We start from the raw sequence: 22,694 nt of genomic DNA on the forward strand, positions 1-22,694 counted from the left end.
TCACAGCAAGGTTAATCTCACAGTCCAGTGTCCCCTGCAAAATAAAACCCCAGGCGGTGGCTCGGATGCTTAGCAGACCTGGTGCAGTGTGCAAGACTTATGCAGTGCTACATACAAACCAAACTCTCTGAATGTGCACAGAGAACCTGGTTTCACAACTTTTCAAAGAAAAAGAAACAGCCTGTGTGACCCACAGAAGTCTGGCTATGAAGGGGAATTCAGTAACAGTGTGTGTGTGTGTGTGTGTGTGTGTGTGTGTGTGTGTGCGCGCTCTGGGGTAGCAGCCTGAGTCTCATGTTTCACAGCACTCATGGGGATCATGGCAGACAGAGGTTCATATTGTGCAGCCTGAGAGAACAGTGGAGGGGAAGCGTGACACGGGAGAGTGGTGCTACACTGACACCTTGTGGACGTAAAGCTGCTACTGCAGGGTTTCTATTTTTCTAAATGCATTCTTCAATATTTACCTTCATGTATAATTACATGTGGATTTCTCATAGTTAGTTTTCTATTTGTGTCAATATATTTATCACAATATTCTTTGACATCGTTTCTATGTCAACTATGTGTTAAAACAATTGTGTTTAATCTTGAGACTTTACTGTTTGTTTTAACAGTAATAAAAATAAAAATAAATTATTTTAACGATGTGCGTCTGTTAATTTATATTTCTGAGGCTGTTTCCTCAGAATGGCTTCAAGTAGAATTTGTGCATTTTATGAAAATGAGATAAAAAGGTTTGTTACAGTTAGTTCCTGTAGTCCGTGTATTCACAAGTGAATATAGTGAGCATGTTATTTTTATGGTAAAATAAACTCATATAGTTATGTAGCTGAGTTTGTGCTGTATTGATGAGAAAAGTGAATGCATATAAGATTTACCAAAGTAATCTGGACCCCAGAGGGTTAAACACGGGGCTTCTCAGAGTATAAAAGAACTGGTTGTAAACCTCGAAACATGAGAATCATCAGCATCAGACAAACACCATTTATACACATTGAATGTTTTATTAAAAAAGAAGTTATAACAGTTTATTTTATACACAACTATTTATGGTGTTATAAGCCTATTAATAGAGAGCATTTGTCTTTTTGACAAGCATGCCCACTTCACAATGCAAAGAAAAAAAACAAGGAGGGCAAAGAGGGTGATGAAAATAAGACCAAGGATGGACTTTTTAAAAACCAAAACAAAACCTTTGACTTTTTAACCCTCAAGTATCACACACAAGGTACCAAATACATTTTTTTCCCCAATATAAAAATCTGCCATTTTCCATGCTGTGTGTGACAGCTAAATCCCCTGATGGCAGCGACAGGCCAGCACAGGGCACAAATCCATACGAGCACAAGACAGACTGGGAGATGTGCACCGGTCGGGCCTCGACTCCACACCAGAAGCATGCAAGTGCACGAGTAGACAGTCAACACATGGGGGAGGTGATATTACAGGATCAGGGTGCTGGCTCTCTGCAGCTGTGCTGATAAAATGGATGACGGGCCCTGGACGTCCTGTCTGTGGATTAATGTCCACTGCGTTAGCTCAGGTCCTTCATCCTTGTGTGTGGGGGGAGTGTGCAAGTACGGTTGCAGGACTAAGGCTCGATACACCACCATGTGATTTCTAGCTGTCTGGAGTCACTGTTTTGAACTGTGGGTGTTTAAAACGTTGTTAACTTGGAGCAGAAGAGGTGAGAAGGAGAAAGACAAAAGAAAATTAAATAAAAGGAGAAAAATAAACATGTTTTCCATTCAAAAATAATTTAGAATTCAAGTTGCAATGGGAAAAGTAAATTATTCACTAGTTTGAGGACGTTTACTTTAGTTCTTGAGTTGACGACAACCTGAAACACAAAGGCAGTGATCATTCCTCTTGATGCTGAATAAAAGTGAAGGGATTTAAAAGATGGGATCAGATAATCGTTTTGTTTCACGAGAGCAACACCAGGCCACAGCTGAGTCTGTCATTAATTTACTGCCCAGCAGATGCAAATAAATTTATTTACCCAAACACAAGAATCTTGTTTTTGAAAAAGACAAAATCTTATTAGTTCCCTGTTGCACCACTGCACAATATTGTGCTATTTTATTACAATTCTCAACTTGGATATACTGTGTTTTCAGCACTCAAAGTACAATACTGCACACATGTAAAAGTAAAACAAAAATTTCTGAATTACTTAAAATGAACTTTCAAGTTCTAATCGAAGCTGAGCCGTAACTTACAAGAGTGGCACTTAATGAAGATTAAAAATAAAAAAGGAGGTCTCTGCGATGAATGAATAAATACAAACTTGTAGGCAGCTGACAGAGAAAACACACTGGCCAATGTTAAAACTGTGAGTCTGCATTTAAAGGTTTGTTCTGTTTGAGTGGATGTGGATCACAAACTTCACCAAAAACACTCTGGAAACAGTTGCATGGCTTTGTGCTGCCTTGAACATGCCGAAGGTCTGCAGGAGTTCAACATCCAAAACTTCTGCAGGGGAGAAATGATTCATGTGTGGCTTCAAATGAGTCAAACTCTCCTGATAGATATTGGAAATTGAAATTATTTAATTTTGGGAACAGAGTGTGGGTAGTAAATCGTGGTGGGGGTTTTTTTTGGGGGAGGATGGGGGTGGGGGTGGGGGGGGTCAACAGCTTGAAAGGTGCTATACCCTTGATGTCTGTACAGTTAGATCTATCAGGCTCACTTAGCTCAAACTGTTTGAAACCACTCACACTTGTCTGTACAACTCTGGATCTGCAAGAAGAGGACACGCAGGCACATCTATGGAGTATCTTACATATAACCACACGACAGACACTAACTACAGGTCAGATGGAGCAGTGAACGCTTTATCCGGTAAGCAGACCATACTAGCTAAACTCTATCTGTAATACAGCCATATAGCATATGTTGTTTAGTTGAAGTCACCACCCAGAAAAACTAACTATCCTGACAAAATAAGAACACGGCTCGATGTATATAAGCATGATCTCCATCCTTTCGATACCTCATGGGTGAAAAATTTTTCATCACTCTGCAAGATACGACCAAAACTGTATTTTGAACCTGAGCCCTCTTACAATCCTACATTAGCTCAAATACAACACAAGCCTCTCAGACTCAGGTGATTCTCCTGATCTGCAACAGAGTTAACTTTTGGATGTGAAGTCACAATTTTGGAGGAGGAAAAAAGTGGGGATGAGTAAAACCAGTGTGCTTAGTTATTTTTGACCTTCATGGGTTCTTTGGGGACTTAAAATAAAATAGGTCACCTTCCTTTTTGTGAGGAGGCAGAGAAGAGGGAGGTCAGAGTATGACTCAGTTTTCAATATCCCGCTACGGGGAACCACAATCTGCCACAAACGAGAAAAACAAACGAAAAAGAAACTGAGTGAATACATTTCAAGGTTTTCTAGGTAGTTTCACTGCCATGTTAGCCTCCACGGGCAACACTCGGGTTCAACACTGAGTTTTCATGAGGCTACAGAGAGGTGGCTCTTTACTGTACAGTGTAGATGCTGTACACCAAAATAAAAAACAGGAAAATGTGAAGCGCAGAAGAAACAAGAGGAGAAAAACAGTCAAAACTCAAAAGCTGCGATAGAAATCTCTTTCCCCGCATCACAGATTACATCTCCACAATGATTAAACCATGAATGAATGACACTCCCCCCCCGCCAAATCTGTACAAATGAAATTAAATCACCTCAACAAATAAATTGCTACAGGCCTAAATGTCATACATTTGGCTCTCATTTTGTAATCTTCTCCAAACAGAGATCCTGGTAGGCAGACATTAACGTGTGGGGAGTCCGTTGGATGCAGTCGGGGTACGTACCACAGTTCAGACCAATGAGAGTGAGGGGCAGCAAACTCCAGGTAAGAGTGGAATGTGAGGAGGACTGAGACTACACCAACCTGAATCCTCAACAAGTCACTTCATCTTTACTCAGACCTGCTCAGTAACCATATGACCACTTCTGCTGTGTTTGCTTTAAATGAAAATTGACTTTGGTGGCGTTTTTTTTTTGCCGATTATTACATTCTTCTGCCTGGAAAGTTGATCAATGACACTAGTAGGAATTTGTCTTAATAGCCAGAATACAGGGTGATTGTAGGTTTTCTGCAAACTGAGATTGTTTGTGCTCTCGTGTTTGAGGTGCGTCCCGACAGAACTGCAAAAAATATTCAGTTCCCGTAATACCAAGTGAGTCTGACCAGAAACCTCCAATAAGGCAGAAGAGAAGAGCAACCTTTTATTGCCTCTGTGCACAAATCGTTGCATGCTGTTGTATGCAGCTAGTGGGCGCCCCACCCATCAACACCAAAAGCAACCGCCGCATGTCTTCGTCACTACATTGACGATCGCAATGTAATCAGACGTGTATTTTATTTATTTATTTTCGCAAACGTGTTAAGCGTTTATATTGTAACTGCACAGCGGCACATGTGGGCATGCAGCTGCAGCAGATCAATAAAGAGTAACCAAAAGTTCAGTAACAGCCAAGTTAGCCTCCAAACTGAAGGATGATGAAATGCTAATTTTTTTTAATGTCTGAATCAATATTCTAAAGATATGCTCAGGCAGCCTTTAGTGTTGATTTTATGAGTGTTCAAAGTATTGGCACTACATGTTTTGCTTTTTATGGAAGGTGCATGACTCCAAACACCTTGTATGTGTAATTGTACGCCTTAAAAATACTGTCTTGACTACAGGTTACTATTGTAGAGCTGTGCAACCGCGCAGGCAATGACCTAAGCAGCTCTGTGGTGGGAGCAGCTAATGAAACATTGGTCAGAATCAGTTAGCATCGTGGAAAAAGAGTGGAACTTAGGATTCAGGTTCAACTGGAAAGCTCTATTTTAAAAAAAAGTAAAATTTGAGTATAGAACTGAGATGCTCACGGAGGGGGGGGTTCCTGCCTACCACTACATAACACACCTTAAAAATGCGGAGATAACAGGGAGAGAATGTGAAAGCATTTGCGACATCTTTGTAGGGAGAAACAGCTACAGAATGGGAGGGTGTCTGTCAAACACACCAAAGGCTAGATATCCATAAAAATCCTTGTTTAGTAGTAATAATAATAATAATAATAATAAAAAAATCAACTTGTTTAAATATGAATATTATAAGTCTGCTTTCTCATGGTTAGGAAATCAAATATAGTCTTTGTGGGGGAGGGATGGGGGTTAAAGGAGGGAGTGGGATGGGGAGCCCTCCTATCACTACAACTCCATGTCCTGGGCCTCGTCTTCTGAGAAATCGGACATGGAGCTTTCGGATGAAGAGTCGCCTGCCCCCTCTTCCTGTTCCTTCAGAGCCTCCTCTGTTGCATATTTCTGGATGTACTCTGTGGAGGGAAGGGTGCAGAGGGGAGAGAGAAGGAGAGCATGGTCAGACAGCAACAACTGGAAACCAGAGATCAGTATGTTATTTTGTTGGACAGATTGTGACATAGAGACATGTGGGATCTACAGCCAGTAGATCTTCATGAGGCTGAACCTTTGATTTTCTGCTTGTACTCCTCTGGCCGGTGAAGGTACATGGCAGCTGCATCTCCGTTCAGGGGGTCGATGGGGTTCGGGTAAGCCAGTAGCTGGGGCAAGAACGACTCAAAGATGTTGGTCAGATCTGTGGAAGCAGACAAAATAATATCCTTTAACCAATTGACAGAATAAAATCTGTTGAGCATTTAATTGGATATACTACCGGGCTTCTTCCAAACTTAACTATTATTCTGACGATTTCAGAGAAATACACACAGCACACCCCACATTTTGGCAGTTATATGTCTAATAGAAATCCCCCACCTCCTCTGCCACAGGAATGCTCATAATGTACTTATACACACGTCAGTCAGAGGTGACCACAGAGAAAAGCGGTATGGTGTACACACTATGTAAAATCCCAGTAGCCTAACAAAAGCTACAGCCACACTAATACTTTTCCCTTTCCTCAGCTTTCTCTCTGAGGCCTGGTAGAAAACATGTGAATTCTGTCTCATCTCCTAGAGTCACTGTTGGGTCCATTGAAATAAAGGAAATCAAATGTTTTCCTACAGTCTGTTGTGCAGCATTATCATGTTTACATGATTCAATCAGTTGCCTTTGTCCTCTCTACTTTTGCAGGAATTCATTATACACAATGCTCGCTTGATTGGCCAATTCTTTGTCCAGTCTGATTATATTTAAACCACTCAACACAATAAAATGTGCATCATTTTACAAATTACATTCTTGAAAAAAATGTGTTACTCAATTATATGAAAAACAGAACAAGCTGCCTTATTTTATAATAATATAATACTTTTTTTCCATAAAACACCTGAACCTGACTTCATTTTACATCATGATACTCAAACACCATGATGGATTAACATTCGGTTCTGAGCCACACAGATCATCACTGGAAATAAATAGTGAGAGATGCTCAAATATCTGCTGGGGATATTATAGTTAAGTCATGTCTATTGCTGAGTAGCTATCTTAGCCCTGTGGAGCCACTGTAATGAGAAATTAATTGGGGAATATAGAGGGAGAAGGGCAGAGGGACATGGGGGGCAGCACAGAGATTATGCTGTGACAGTGAGAAGAGCAACTGGGTGAGAAAATGTTGAGTGCAATCGCCGCCATCGCTGAGAGTTTGTGAGCATGTCGCTCACAGCTGACAGACAGTAAATCAGTCCTGTCGAAGGTGAATGTTTTCTGACCTTGCTGGGTGAGGGTATTACCTCATTAGTGCTCTCCCCTCAGTAAGCAGATTAGGGCCAACTGTGAACCAGTGCCTAATGCGCCCACTCTTGGGCATTAGGGGCTGGCGTTCACCTTTTGGTGCTGATGGCACCGAGTCAACATCTCCGCAAATAATCCCACACCCCAGTGAGGAAACCTAATATGAACACATACGCAGCGGGGGCCACTCACCATAAAGGGCTGTCCATGTCTGGTTGATGACATCTAAGCACACTGTCCCTGACCTGGGAAATGGAGAGGAAAACAAGAGTTAGAGGGGTAAGGCCAGAGGGAGGTGAGCTGGAATCCAGGTGCCACAGTGTCTCTGCTCAGGGGACAGGATCTTCTTACAGACATTTATCTCAACTGAGTACATTAACTGCAAAACAAGAGCTGTTTCAAAAGTGGCTGAAATTTGAGGACAAAACCAGGTCAGTCCTTCCAGCTGTTAGAATCCCATAATAAATAGTGTGTTGGTCGACTGTACAATTTCTCTTCACTCTGAATGTCCGGGTATTTGTGTCCAAACGGTTAAAAAAGATTTAAAAAAAATCCATAGTCATTTCCTGGTAATAAGTACAACACACATAATTTGTGGCCTTTGTGAGGCCAGAATGTTTCATTCAGGGAGGAGACACAGGTTCAGCCTGTCAGTCCTCACAGAGACGCACCCACCTTCATGTATCCTTCAAGGGATCTGGCCACTAAGCAGTGGATTAATGGACCCACAGAAACAAAGTGCTTAGCCTAGTTAAATATTTGTGTGATTTGCTGCTGTGAGCTGACGGTGCCAAGATTCGGTGGCTCATTCAAAAGTCAAAGTGAAGCACACAACATTAGTTGATCTTTTTAATATCTTAATGGCCTAAAGATTTGAAGTAATGAAGTAATTAGGAAACATCAGGAACTATCCACAAATTCAACAAATGCTTTGGTTGCAATGACAGACCAACTGTTTACAACAATAAAATACACTGTAATGTGGAGAACTACACATAAGTAAGTAATAAGTGTTGTAAGTGTTAATGACCAATAACCCAATAGTCAACTCTGCCAACGTAGTCTCAAAGTAACACTTGAAAACTGAAGACATGATATTATAACTTGATATAACTTACGCTTCGTCAATGTTGGGATGAAAAATCTTGTTCATGAATCCTGAAAAAAACAAGATAGAGTTGACAACAGTGTAAAAAAAACTAAGGTGGGATCTTACAAGGCTCCATACAACACTAGAGTTCTTACCTATTGATGGCGATTTAAAAGGGTATTTGTCGGGAAGATCTACTCGCACCTTCCACACACCTCCCTCGTACGGCGCTGTACATGAGGGGGGGACACAAAGAAGAGAACAACGATGACTAGAGGCTCACACATCATTTCCTATCCTTCAAGCTCTCCTGCAGATTTAGACACTGCAGAGTTATATCAATTTCTTCCTACGCTCAAATACATCAGTACAGGAGACCGCTAGAGAAACGAGCTGCACATGCCACTCTTCTCTGCCACTTCATTTTATTTTATGCTGAAACATATTTCAGCCCGGGAGACTTCTTTACCTCCAAATCACTTCACAAAATACACCAACATCAAAGAGGAGGAGAATGAGATTGTGATTGAGTGTGCGGTGCTCTCCCAGAATAGCTGTGCGTAACAGGACCCTCTGTGAGCGCCCTGCCGAAACCGAGCGACACACAACTGACTGGAAACACTCTCCGTGACAATGGATGGCAGAGATCACGTGCTTACACAAACGACAGTGCAATATCATTTGGCAGAGTGCGGAGGAATCATAAACAGGGTCAAACACCCACTTCCTCTCTTTATTGGTGTGTAAGTGGAAGCGGTTTCAGTGCGACAGATGTTGCGAACAGCAGACGAAGGAAGTATTTCCTGCAGATGAGGCCGCTCTCGTCGTCCAAATTCCCCCTCAAGCCTGACTCCTCACTGTTTTACACTTTGTGGCGTCGGTCCTGGTTTCAGTTTTGGCCTCAGACGAACCTCTCACAGGAGCATGACTGAAGTAGAGGACACTCAAACAACTGGTTCATAATTTGTGTGATGTATCTTGGAACATGGAAGAAAACACATCAGATTTCTGGGACATATTAATTAGCCAAAGGAAGTTTGAGGTGTGAAACTTTTTTTAATGTGTCAGGACAAAAATAATCTTTATCAAATTGAAAAAAAAGAAATACTCACTTCCTTGTGGTCCGAAAAACTTCACTACAAATTCATTGAGTCCACTGAGGATGGTGACTTCATGCTTGCTCTCGATGCTGTAAAGGCCGTTAAGGACAACAACAGCTTCATGTGACTGCACACACATAAACAAACATGAGCCGAGTGACCACAATGATGAACAGCTCTCGAATAATACTCAGGGTCACTAGCAATTTGGCCTCTCTAGAATGTTAATTCAGCTGCGGCTGTTTCCAGTGTTATACATCATCACATGTTTTGTAACAGCAAAGACAAAGACGTAAACAGAATCCGACGTTTCTCCTCTTTTCTACCCGACATTGTTCTTTCAAACAATACAGAGTTATGAAGACTAAAGAGAGAAATTATAGCTTTTGACGCACAGTGGAAAACAAATCAATGCATGAAAATTACACTTGGGTCCTGGAGACACCCTTTCAACGACAATCAATAACTGTGTGCCAATTAGTCATTCTGCGTGTTGAATTAATACAACAGACAGATGTGAACAAACTACAGCCTGACCAATATGCTGAAATAAGGGAGTGAAAAAATTGAGTTTCTGACAAAGAAATGTAATTGAGGCTTGATATTTTATAGTTAAGCAATAAACTTTACTGTAAATAACTATGAATAATAAGAAAACACCAAATATATAGAACTTGAATTTTCTGCATTGTTTATTCTATGAAATAAAATGCTCTTATCAACCAATCGATATATCTGTTGGGCTCCAACACAAACGGAGGCGCACACGCACAGGTCATCATAGGTTGGCCAGTAGATCATAACCACACAGGCCTTCTTCCACCTGTCACTCGCTAATGGCCCAGCTGGACATAAAGCACGAGTCCTGACAGAGCAACACAGTACAGATTGTACCAGTTTATGTTATCACTCACACTGGAAACAAACCTGATATACAGTACTCGCTGCTTTGTCTCTGCTACAGCTTTAAAAAAAAACACACACACTAGGACAACTTTGACTTTAGTTTTTAGACTTCTGATCCAATGAAACGTTGGACATTTAATCTCTGAATACCACTCCTACGTACATAGGGCTCCCTTTTTAATACTTAATGCTGGTTGACATAACTATCTCTATTTTAGATAAAATCATGTCTGCTGTTCTCCTCAGTGTATCATATATTAACTCCCACAGTACAGCTATGTGGAAATGATATATGCTTGTTATGATCATTTTTCGATTTCCCACTATTAACACAAAGTCATCACAGAGAAATGATTTCACTTTCAAGTGAGCAAAGGGGGGAAGAGGAAATAAAGCTGAATCAGAGAAACTTGGGGAAATAATAAACGATAAACGGGTGTAAAGTGAGTGAGAGAGCGATAGAGTATATTAGAGACAGAAGGTACAAGAGATGGGATAAAATCAGTTTTCCAATGCCTGCACAGCAGCAGATGGCTTGTCAATCCTGATTGAGTGTGTATCCCATTAGCAGCAGCACTGACCCCCAAAGGGTTAAATCAAACTTGAGGTTATTTTAAGCTCTGGTTGAGTCTGCAAGAGACTGAATCCCCGGCTTCAGCAGGGAAATGTGTCATTGTCAGAGAGAAGAAGAACCTGTCTGTTTGGACTCGTGTTGGAGGAGCCACTCTGAGGCTGTCTGAAGCAAAGTCTGAGGCAGCATGAACATCCAGTAACATCATATAATAAACTATAATCTAAAGCATGTGAGCAAAACAAGAAGTAAGCAGTTTTTAAAATAATGCTCCTCCCGGGTCTGACTACGTATATTATGTTTACATTCTGCAGCTCACCCAGTTCTGCCCTTCATGTAAGGACATTGTTGAATGCACCTAGCCAGTGAAACCAGTGGTGTGTGAGGTAATGTGTGTACGACCACAAGTGGGGGCAGCAATGCAGAGAAGGGGGATGGTATGGACTGTGTGTGTGTGGTATGTTGTGGAGGACAGTAATGTCGCAGGGTGGGTATAAACTATTAATGGGTTTGAATCAACATTGATTATGCTGCACTGGCCCAACATAGGCCAGGGAGGAGCTGACCTGTCTGAGCAAAATGAGATTTTAACAATCACCTTATAGACATTTAGTTTTATGAGGACAGCTTAACAGGAAGCAGTGATAGTAGAATGAGGTCGCTTTTCAAGAAGGCAAATTTCCAAGCGAGCAGAAGTGAAAAGGTCGAGGTCTTAGAGGTGTGTGAATATTCATGAAACCATAGTGTGATCATGTGATAGAAGGAGGAACTTGGAGTAGCTCATACAGCAGCAACTGACATTAACACAAGTCTCACACACACACAAGTGTCTTATAGGGACATTTACGTGTAGTTTGAAGTCACAAATATCAAGAAAAACCATAGCAGCAACATACACACACTCATGGATTACAAACACAATCTTTATCTTGAGCAACTGGCTTTGAGGTCAACACTGTCATCTGTGTATTTAGAGCGGCAAATTCAGAAACTATGGATTCACTTTGATTCTGATTTTGGCTTCAAGCACTCTTTCCTTCCATCGTAAAAAATTACTACAAGTCACTGTCAACACCAGGTACCTCTTAAATGAGGGAGTTTAGCAGGTCTGTTAGATCAGGTCCTGGTCAGACAGGAAGATAGACTGTGGGTGTAAGTTGACAAACAGCCACTTAGATAAGTTGACAGTCCAAATAAACTGGATTTGGGCGGTTTTGAATGAATGACACATTGCATTCGAACAAAGGAAGGCAAACTGGTTTCAACTTCACAGGTGACAAGAAAGGAATACAGCAACTGGGTTATACAGTTTCTCAAACTACTTTGTTGAAAGTAAACATCAAAACTTAATTTGTTGCCAGATCAAGTCACTGTTTTCTGTCTGGTCACAAATGAATCCACATATCTCCATGTCTCATATTCAATATTTCAGCCAACCATGATTCAACAATTTAAACAAATTATAGGTCAATGACCTTCTAATGACAGTGTTTGATCAGGTTTATATATTTACATCTTCCTCGTTCCCACAGGAACAACTACGTGTCCATCCCCCCACCTTGGATTAGAAAAGATAAGTCATAATCTGTGGATAGCACCAGGTCAATATCCTTTTACACACATATATAATCTGATACACTGAGCCCAATCAGTCCACAACATAAGACACGAATTCTTTCATTGCAGTGTCATAGTTCATATCCTTCCACTGCCAGACTTTCTTCATACATTAACACACTCGCTTGAAAGCAATCAATCACATGTAAAAACACTGTGACGACAGAACAGCTCTGAGAGAGCTGCCAATTAGCCTCTTTACAATGTTCCAAAGTTTATCCCAGGACCAAACTCAATGTTATACTGAATTTGAACTTCATAAAAGCCCATTTAAAGGCTAAAGTGCAAAAATATGCAGTAAATAGCATTTACAGTTGTGGTCTAGACGAGTCTTGTTTTCTTTCTGGTCCATTCAGGCCACTATCCCTGTGTAACCCCTGGATGAAAATATCCCATCCTAACCGACTGCAGTCTAAGTATAGAAAACAAACATGATGAAGAATCATAAACAGCACTCTGTCAAATGATGCAAGTGTCAACTACGCTTCAATGTTTCTCTCTTTGGAGACAGAAGCTGTTGATCTGGTAAAAGGGAAGTTAGTGCATAACAGATGGGAAACCATGCATAATTTCCAGTTATTAATGGAAGTGATCAGAGAAGGAGACTACTATAGACAGGACATAAGAAGCACTGCTTGTGTTTCAGGTTATGGAGGCAAAGCTAAGAAAAGACACTAATGGTCTGTACCTCCCAAAGGTCAACAGGGAAGAGGAACATTAAAAAGAGGGAAGCATGAGGTCAGCCAAAAATATAAAGGGGCTGTAACATGGGAGAAACCCGCATAAGAAGATGATTAAGAGAGCTGTTGAAGAATAGTCACAAAAACATAGAAAAACTGATGCCAAAAGGAGGGGCAAAGAACGTGATGCAGAGATAATGAAAGAAGAGAGCTAAGGCTGATCTTGCCTCGCAGGCAGATCTGTGGATGTGAATGACATCACATCACAATTTTGCCTGAGTTTACATTGCAGACACTCAACCGGGCAAAACAAGTGTCTGGAGTTAATTATAATAGTTAACAGTGGATCCTGTTTCCCAGGTGATAAATGCAAAAACATGAGCATTGGTAAGCAGTTATTTTCTGGAAATTGTTTGGAACATGGTGATTAAATTAAACTGAAGTGTTGTGTCTGCACTAACCTCAGCAGGGGCAGCCTTTTGTAAAACTGTCACCTGTATAAAAACAGTGTCAGCATCATTACAGGGACATTATTGATAATATAGAGAAAAGGGTCAAGTCAAGTACCCTGTGGAACACCTTTACTATTAAGTTGCAACTCAAAGATAAATGTACATGTTTACTGATTAAGCTACAAGAATATAGGTGGTAATTTAAGGAAGAAAGTTTCTTAAACTAACTCTTGACTTTTACGGACAGATTTTGAAGGACACAAAGAGCAGTACAGAAAGCTTTTGACATACAGTGCTGCACCCGATAATACTAGTTTCCCAGTACAGGTGATATAAACACCTGGCAACACAACACGCTTATGATGCACAGTTTCTAGCATTAGTTAAGCAATGTAGCATAGCTTGTCTACTACAGGCTGAACTGTATAGTGTGTACACTGACATGTGTTAACACCCAGTGTGTATATAGCAGAGTTTATCTCCACACTATAAATATACCCATAATATTCAATGGCTATTAATAGAGGTGAGATTGTTATGCCATATCCTGCCAATGGTGAATACATGCTCAGTTTCAGAGAGGTGAAATGGCTTGCAGCACACCTACATTTGGTGAACTTGACGCAGACAACAAATGGTCTTTGTTTGTCCTAGGCGGTTGTATGGTCTTGAAATGAAAGTTGACATAATGTGAGAAAGAATTTCAGTGCATAGGGACAGGATTATGTTAATACATCAATTTAGTTGGTTTAAATAGCAGAATAAACACTAGAACCTTTACAAGGAGTAACTTGTTTAAGACCACATCTTTGTTCAGAGATGAGGAACTCTGAGGCAGCAGCCTTCCTTTTGTAACGACAAATGTACAATCAAAAGCCTTGCAGATGAAAGGCAGGAAATATAGCAGCTGTCCTCGGAGTGTAAGCAATGGGGAGGCTTCCTCCACAAGAGACATAACTATAGATAATAGAATAAAATGCACAGGCTAATTTTCATTACATATAAAAGATAAAGAAAGAATGCTTACTTTAAAGATAGCCAGCTACATTTCTGTACTAAAACAATGGAAAGCAGTCTTGTACAGCTGAAAAACAGCAACAAAACAGAAAACAGTCTCTACAAATAGTAACAATAAAACCTTCTTCCTCCTACTATGGGCTTGGCGCCCACTCTCTGATATGGGGACTTAATGAAAGCGAGGCAGAGGAAAATTAATTTTTCATGCTTAAGTGTGTGACCATAAGGAGGTTTGCTTGTCTGCAGCCTCTGTTGGAATAAACCTCCATATATACATGAACCCTCACCCGTTCGCAAATATGTTTTTGTCTTCAACTTTATATGTATTAGTGCACCGCACTGAGCCGAGCAGGATTACTGCGTGACCTCCACTACACTCTGCGGCCTGAAAACAGAGGCAGCTAGTGTAGCGCAGCAACCATCCTGCCACAGCAGGCAGAGAGAGTGATAGGCTGGGTGTTGCTGTGAGAGTGTGATTTAATCAGCTCACCACCAAACAAACACCACTCTCCCTGCAGCCATTACCAGCCAGCCCCACTGACCGTCCTCTTTGCTAGTCCCCTCTCCGCCAACTTTTATCCCCCCCATCTGTTTACTTTCTTTTATTACTCATTAAGTCGAACTCGCGCTACTTAATATTAATGGATATTTGGTGCCTTACTGGAGCATTTCAACCACTAGAAACCATCTAAAAACCCAGCTCACTGACTCTGTAAACAGATAATCCTCTGAATATGAGGTGAGCGAAAGTGGAGCAGAAACTAGAATGAAGACACAAGAAGCCAACAGCTCCCTTTCAGCCACACTCCAGATGGTGCTACACACATTTTTCATTTACAATACTCATTATGACAATGAGTTTGAGCAAATTTGTAAAAAGGAGATTAAATATGTTTGCACATGTTGTTGCCTGACTTTAAAATGATGGTGCACTGGACTCTAATGTTAGAAGCTAATGCTATGCATAGTGCCAGTTATTCATGGTCCCAAATCTGATTTAGACAAGCGCTGCAGTAACCTTAGCCCACTTCCCCCCACTGTCAATGTATGGCCTGTTATGACCCTCTTCTCCTTTTTATTGAGATGATGGGGTCCTGGCCAGCTCTGATAAGCAAAGAGAGGTGCACTAGCATGATAATAACAGCCCTGTGGTCATACCAGCTGCTTTCACTTTTCCAGATACAGGCTAGAGGGGTCTTCATAACCTGCACTAAAACATAATTGTCAGCAGATTAAACACGTGATTGTTTAATGTGGAACCAAAACAAATGAATAAGCCAGAAGGAGACACCTAATCCTTTAAAGACTCAATGAGAAGAGTTGTGATAATATTTACTGAGTGGAACTACAATGAGGATATAAAGAAAAGAAAAAAAGAAAAACACAATCACACTTTAACTTCAACTTATCACTAAAATACAACATAAATATAGAGGTAAAATAAATAAACCTAGACTGATTAAATACAATGAAATATTTTGTTCAGATCCTCAGAAAGCTTAGCACTGAGTTTAGTGATCATAATAAAGGTCATAATGAAACCTGTGCTATGGACTCAAATATGTGGCACTGGGCTGTTAATGGTACATTTTTCCTCAGTGCGTCACGTAGACAGATGTTGTTATGTTTACTACTAACAACAGTGTCAGTAACATGGAAGCAAGGTGTTACTTTCTGCCTTATCCGCCTTTTCAAGAATAAAATATGCAAAAGAATGTACATGTTCAGTTTTAACAAGCTACAATTTGCAGAACTACAACATTCTCTTCCACTGTACTGACATCTACTTCAAAATGTTGAATATACATAATCCTTTCAACATCTTAAAAACTGTGCGTTCTAGAAGCTTTCAGCTCCTTCTGATGCATTAAATGTTTGAATACTGATGGATGTTCAGTGCCAGCAGCCTGTGCGAAAGAAAAACTTGCAACACGTTTTACATATCAATAGACATATGGCCCCAAATGCCTGACTCACTAAAATCCACATGTAAATGTCTGGTAGCTGTTAAGCGCTGCTCTCACTGGATGTTGGATGGGAAGTAAATTAACTATGAAAGCCATAGTTCCATTTCTGCTCTGAACATTTGTGGTGGACATCTACAGATTAAAGGATTAGGTGAGAAATAAAAGGTAGTCTTATATGTTCAACGGTACGTTTCACCTTATCTCAATTATACGTGACCAAAAGTCTACATTAACTCCCCCTGAGGATTAATCTTTCAGATAAGCAACATGGTAACAGGTTTGAAAATTTGCATGAATCTTAAAGCTGCCTTTCTAGAACACATTTTGCATAATGTACATGTTGTGACACAATATAAAAAAAAGAACCTCTAAAAAACCCAGCTCAAAGCTCAACAGTCCACACAAACACAATCGGAGCCGAGCAATGTAGATTTCCCTTAGATAGACGATGCTAGCTGATAGCTACCTCCCTGTGTGAGGGCTGGGGCAGCACAGTACTGCACAGGCTAAGTTCTTTGTCTTCTCTGGTGAGGGATGAGAGCCCACCCACTGCAATCAAATGTGAATCCTTCAGCTGCTTCTGTTCTCAGCCCTTCACTAAATCAACAGTCTATTTACAGCAATGGCAGCGGAGTCTCTGTGTGTATGCACGTGCCGGAGCTGCGTGCATGTGCACACAAATGAAATGACCATTAATGATCACGAAACTGAGCCAGGAGAAACAATGACCTGAATCTGAGGCATCTGTCTAATGAGCAAATCTAACAGACAAGACAAGATTTACAGTCCTTCACTTTCAACAGTGTCATGTTGAGGAAACTGCAAACAATCCTAAATTTCAGCATGGTGAAAGACAGACGGCTAATTTTATCACCGCGATACACATGAGACAGAGGCAGAAAACCAGCTACAGTGAAGTAAAGGGTGTGGGTAGTGCAAGCTACCCTTTTATAGGGCTTGTTTGCTTCACACGAAGTTATTTTAGCCTAAACAAAAGGATAATACAATTCTAAAATGTCAGGATTCAGTGTCTCTGGCCCACATGACAAAACATGCCTGTCACTTTTTTCGATTTAAAGCAGCAGTGGACGACCACTGCAGAAGCAGGCTGAGCTCCCCAGTGCCAGGAAAAAAAAAATCACACGAAACAAAGAGAGGAACTTCAGTCCATCTGTTTTTCTAAGGGAACTCAGCCATGCGTGCGGGAAGCTTCGCTGTTTGTACTGTGGGATTAACAGTGAGGGCCTCAAATCTCCTACTGTCAGGGATGCCTTGCTCCTGGACCCCCGAAACAGGACTGTCAATCAAGATGGGGGCACCCCCATGAAAAGAAGGGGCCTCGTCCGCTATTGACTAGGGTACCTAATGTTCAGTCATGAAGAAATGAAAAAGTAAAAAGAGCAGGAGCTTCCCTGGGGCTGGATGATGTGGTGTATTATACCTGCATGGACGCAGACAACGCATACACACAACATGAGAATCAGCTAAAGAAAAGCAGAGACGAGACTATTTTTGAGGTTTCAGTCTGACAGAAATACAAAAGACTAAATCAGGGGCTTCAATTCAACATTGTAAGATATGAAGTCAGACGTATAAAACATCTACAAAAATCGCAGTATGCCAAAGCTTTCTTCATAGCAAATAACTTGGTTGGAGAAGAAAAACATTTTTTTCCTACAATTACATTCTTTTCATGACTTTCCACAAGCACACAGCCCAAGAACCACAACATATAAATCTTTTGACGTACACTGTATTTGACTGTATACAAAACAAAACCATTCGAATTGAGGGCTTTATATTTTTAGCTTTCCCGGGACTCAAAATCACCATTACTATCTTAGCTCAATCTTCTTAATTCCATACAATCACCAGTTGAGTATGTGCAGTGGGTGGGGGGGCCATTCCTTACATTGTCTTCCTCTGTGTTTGAGCTTCTTACCACGGATTAAATATGAACCTTGAAAACATGGCTGAGGTAAACTCCCATCTCCAGACATACTGTAGACTCTGATCAAACATCATACAATTTGACTGACTCAAATTACATCTGTTTTATGTTTTTGTTGGCCATATTTAGTTAAACCTACAATACGTGTTTGCTGTCAGGATAAATGGTTCTAGGGGTTTTAATTTATTTATAAATGTCTCAGCCTTTTTGTGCCTACTTCTGTTAAATAGTTATTACACAATTACAACAAAGCATGTTGTTAGCATTACACAGCTGCATCACCTGACCAGAGCTTTCCTGACTCTTGTCATGGGTTCATCATTCTGCTGTTTATTCGATTTATGCCTCAGTGTGGAGCAGACAGAGAGCTGCTGGCTCCTGCACTACAGTGGTACTGCATGGTGTTGGTTCAGTCCAGCAATACAGCACTAGGTGCAGTTTAGCCAGCTGCGACTGTAGGACACTGTCTGACAAAGCAGCGGGAGGTGGAGGTCTGAGGGGGCTCCTGTTAACAGGGAAACACAAAAGACTGTGCTGCTTATGCTATCCGGATGTCATGTTACAGTGGGTACAATGGGGCTTGAACACCGAGCAGAGAGGAGAGAAAGCTCAGGATTGGTTTTCTACTCAGAGAGGGTAGAGGGATGTTGTGGGGGAGGACGTTTGGAAAAAAAAAAAAAGCAGGGAAGTGGTGGACACTGCCCCTATAAGCCTATCCCGTTTGTAGACAACTGAAGGAATGAAAGCCAAGTAAGAACAGCCCACTCAGGGAGAAGTGAGATCCTAAACAAATGGTGAAAGACGAAGCACAGAGTTGACAAGTAACATACATGTATCACCTGATAATTCTGATTTGGGGCTAGATAATGAAGATCCATATATATTGGTATCAATGCCATGTAATATGATGGATACCTGGCCCAGAAATATCACCACACTCTCAGATATAATTCACATACGTAATCGAACTATCCAGTCCCTTCTAACTAACTGAAAGGGTTGAAAAGTTCACCTTGAATGGACTTTATCTACGAAGAGATACATATCTCAAAAAATCAGGCCCATAATACATGAACATTTCAAGATAACAATGGCCTCAGCTGAGGATATGTATCAATATCAAAGATCAGAACGAAAGGAGGTTTACCTGTGGACGTTTGCCTCAATTTTTTTAAGTGAGGGCCCATACATTTTCTGCAAAAACAAATGTCCTTTTCTGGTTCACTCATTGCATTTAAATCCATATAGCCCCAACACCACAAGAGCCTGTGTAGCCTGCATTCACAATAGGTAGAATCCTTTGTAATCTACCTGTGCTCAAATTCCTAAAGCTTTCAGCTTGAAAGCATTTGTAAAGCAAGTAGACCAATGATGAATACATGCAAATAATAGCACAACTACCTACACAGGAGGTGCAGTCAGTCCCACACAATAAGCTGAATGAAAAGCTCTTTTTAAAAGGACACACTGCTAAGATTCTTTTTCAAAAGCGTTGTGTTCCAAAATTAAAGCAACATGTCTGAGAGTGAGACTGAATAGCCAGTGGTCAGAAGTTATGCAGGTCACTGGAGAAAAACTGATTTCAGGATTGGGAATACAGCCTGGCAATACTGGACAAAAACAGGTTGTCTGGGGCCACTCAATGCAATGCGGGTTTGTGTAGTTGGGGTGAAAGAGTAAGGAAAAACAGATTGTTAAGTCACTGTGAACCAACACTTGTATCTTTCCCATGACAATTTCATTAAATAGTACAAACAGTACAGGCTACTAAACAAAGAGACTACATTTGGTGCTAAAAGCAGGCTGCCATTCATCTGTCTGGCTTACGACAAAGCTTAAACCCAGTAAAACAACATGCTTAGGTCATTCTGTATGTGTTCATTTTCATGAATTCCCTGATGGTCTCTGCTCCAGATTCTCAGCTCTCCAGTGGCCACAGCAAATTAATGCGCGAGGGCTCTCAGTGTCAGCACGTAAGAAAGAAGCGGATCCTGTCTGAAAGGTAGTGTGAGTTTCAGGTTCTGGTTACACCAGAGGGAGACACAGGCATAAGGAGCACAGAGAGGAGGTTGTTAGTGGTAGTTGTGCTCTGGGGACACCAACAGAAGGAAGGAACTGTTGCCCATACCAGTCCCCCCTCCAGCCCTACAAGACAGCCTAGTCAGCAGTGAACCGATACGTGAGTCAGTAAAAATCTCTATTTGCATACCTACTTTTAAACACTACAGCGGGTGGGATCTTTCCTCAACATTTGCTACCCAATGCTAACCCATGGTATCCTAAAGACACTCAGGTCATTGTATGGATTCAAGCAGGTGGCATTCAGCAAACCTGCTCATGCCTGTCAGTCAAGTAGATCAAGAAGGAGAGGGGGAGTACAGCTACTACACGACTCTGTGTGAGTGTGAGTGCTGCAATTCTTAATAGCCCTTGCTCCGTCTGCTTCAACACTCACGGCTCATAGCCTACACATAAGCAGAGTCGAGTGGGGGGAGAAGAAACTTGCTCAAACAAGCTCTCTTGTTAACCAGCAGACGTAATAAATTGCCTTAGGCAACAAGCCAAAATAATAAGAAAAATGGACCTAAAAAAGAACATGCTACAGCCACATCGATGTGTATTAACATATTGCACACACATACAGATGCAAAATGTATGAGCTGGTGACTGATTCTTATCTGGTGGCATGAGGAAGAATATATTATGAAATGCACATTTAGTGTTGCATAATTCAGGTGTTATAAGTGTGTCATTGAAAATAACTTGTGAATACAGGTGTTCTTCATTGTAATCTTAAACTTTTACAAGAACTCTTAAACTTTTCATTTATAAAGATTGTGTTAAACAAGTTGGGACATCCTAGCCCTTGTGTTTGATTTGTTTTGACCAGCTCAACCCCATATTTGACTAAGCTTTGCTGCCATCCCATCAGCTGTTCTAAGTCCCTCCCTCTTGTGGTTTCCGGCTAGTAACAGGCCACCCAATCCTTAAACTGGTTCCCACTGTGCTGGGACAAAAACACAACTACCTGATCATTGTGTTCTTTTAAAAGAAAACACTCTATGTGCTGGAAATATGTAGCTGGGGTTTCTTTTTTTAGAGTCTCCCCTTCGGTCAGGCCCTAAGTTAAAACAAAAGAGCAGTATAGAAGTAAACTGTGACAACGACAGCACACTGGATGTTGCTTAAAAGTTCAAGCATTTCACAGTGAAAAAACGACGTGACACCAGCTGTCACACTCACTCCCACCAGTCATGAAACGACACATTACAACCAGTGTTCAAATGGTACAAGTTCCACAGACACTGAAAGTACAGTGAGACACACAGATCAGGTGGCCATTTTGATGTTGAAATTAACCAGCAAGCCAGCTCAGCAGCGTCACAAGGTAGCACTTCCAAGTGGCAGATGCAATAACACAAGCTCAAAAACCCCATAGCAAGCGAAGCTAACTGGATCCAGACGTGCACACATGCTGCAGCAAGGCCCACGATTATGATTTCTTTTCTCTTTTTGTGCCAGACAGGAACAAAAGACAGCAGCAGTTCCAGTTGACGTTAGCCTGACGTTATGTAAACAAGCTCCCGTGTCAACGTCTGAAAAGGCCAGTTTGACTCAACTCCCCTGACAAACAACAGGCTGGACAAAGAAACCAAAGTGACATGAGGTGTTTTTAGACATCAGCCCACCGCTGCCACATCTACTGGAGGCGATGGGAGAAGACGATCTAGGGGGGAAAGGGGGACAATGTTCGTCGCATATACACAACGAGCTAAACAGCTAACGTTAGAAAAACACACACACACACACACACACACAGTGCTGGGGTTGAAATAACAAAAAAAAGGGAAGGACACGGGAGCGATGAGCTAACACAGCTGTCCCGATGAGCCGTGGAGGGGCTCGCAGGACAGAAATAGCTAACACTTGGCTTTGCTAGCAAAATGTTGTTTACACAAAAACACCAGTCATTCACAACGAGAGCCCCATCTTCTCTGGGCTGTCGAGACAAAACAAGCGGCGTCGACACAGTGAATTCGCTGGTATCACACACACACACACACATGAAGGTACAGTGGACCGGACAGCCGCTGAGATGTTGCTTATGTTCAGAAAGGATACAGTTTCACCACATCGGTGTCCATTCGCCTTTTGCCCGGACTTGGAGACGACATTTTTTTGGCTATTTCCACCGCAGAACACCAGCGTAGCGAAGCGAAAGCTGGCTCCAAACCCCTGAAACGCTAGAGCAGCCCAGCAGAACGAGAACTATCCGAAAGTTAACATTTGCTCGGTAGAAACGTCCACAGCTGAGCGTCTTCTCGGTGCACCGTCTCCCCGTCCTAATGAGTAGCTGCTGGGCTAACGATGGACCTATGCTGCTCGCTGCCTCTCACCATGGTTCTGACAAGCTGGGATCCCTCCGCGGACTACGTCACAAGTCTGCGACTACACGTAACCACCGATGGCCGTGTTTGTAGTTTTTTTTTATTTAGAACCTTTTGCTCTGCTGTTTTCAGTCTAAAGAAATATTCGAGTAACATTATACAGTTTAAAAATTAAAATCCAATCCATCATCCAAGAAGGAGGGGTGGGTGAAGTGTTCGAGTCCACAAC

At 41.5% G+C, this 22,694-nt stretch overlaps 1 protein-coding gene across 3 annotated transcripts; it reads right to left on the reverse strand.

Annotated features, from left to right (window-relative positions):
• Positions 1-987: 987 nt before the first annotated feature.
• On the reverse strand, positions 988-22,522 carry ube2h (ubiquitin-conjugating enzyme E2H (UBC8 homolog, yeast)). Of its 3 annotated transcripts, none has more exons than XM_069519479.1 (8): positions 22,200-22,483; positions 8,929-9,005; positions 8,541-8,793; positions 7,972-8,046; positions 7,845-7,884; positions 6,919-6,971; positions 5,498-5,626; positions 988-5,345 (listed from the first exon to the last, which is right to left on the reverse strand). In XM_069519479.1, the coding sequence occupies exons 5-8, from the start codon at positions 7,877-7,879 to the stop codon at positions 5,221-5,223; spliced, it is 342 nt and encodes a 113-aa protein (XP_069375580.1). In that variant the 5' UTR covers positions 7,880-7,884; positions 7,972-8,046; positions 8,541-8,793; positions 8,929-9,005; positions 22,200-22,483; the 3' UTR covers positions 988-5,220. The 3 variants fall into 3 exon arrangements, with proteins under 3 accessions (XP_069375580.1, XP_069375581.1, XP_069375579.1); XM_069519480.1 differs by having other exon boundaries at positions 8,541-8,824; positions 22,200-22,307; XM_069519478.1 differs by lacking the exon at positions 8,541-8,793 and having other exon boundaries at positions 22,200-22,522.
• Positions 22,523-22,694: the final 172 nt, after the last annotated feature.

Source organism: Paralichthys olivaceus, chromosome 23 (assembly GCF_024713975.1).
Source record: "Paralichthys olivaceus isolate ysfri-2021 chromosome 23, ASM2471397v2, whole genome shotgun sequence".
Classification (NCBI taxonomy): domain Eukaryota; kingdom Metazoa; phylum Chordata; class Actinopteri; order Pleuronectiformes; family Paralichthyidae; genus Paralichthys; species Paralichthys olivaceus.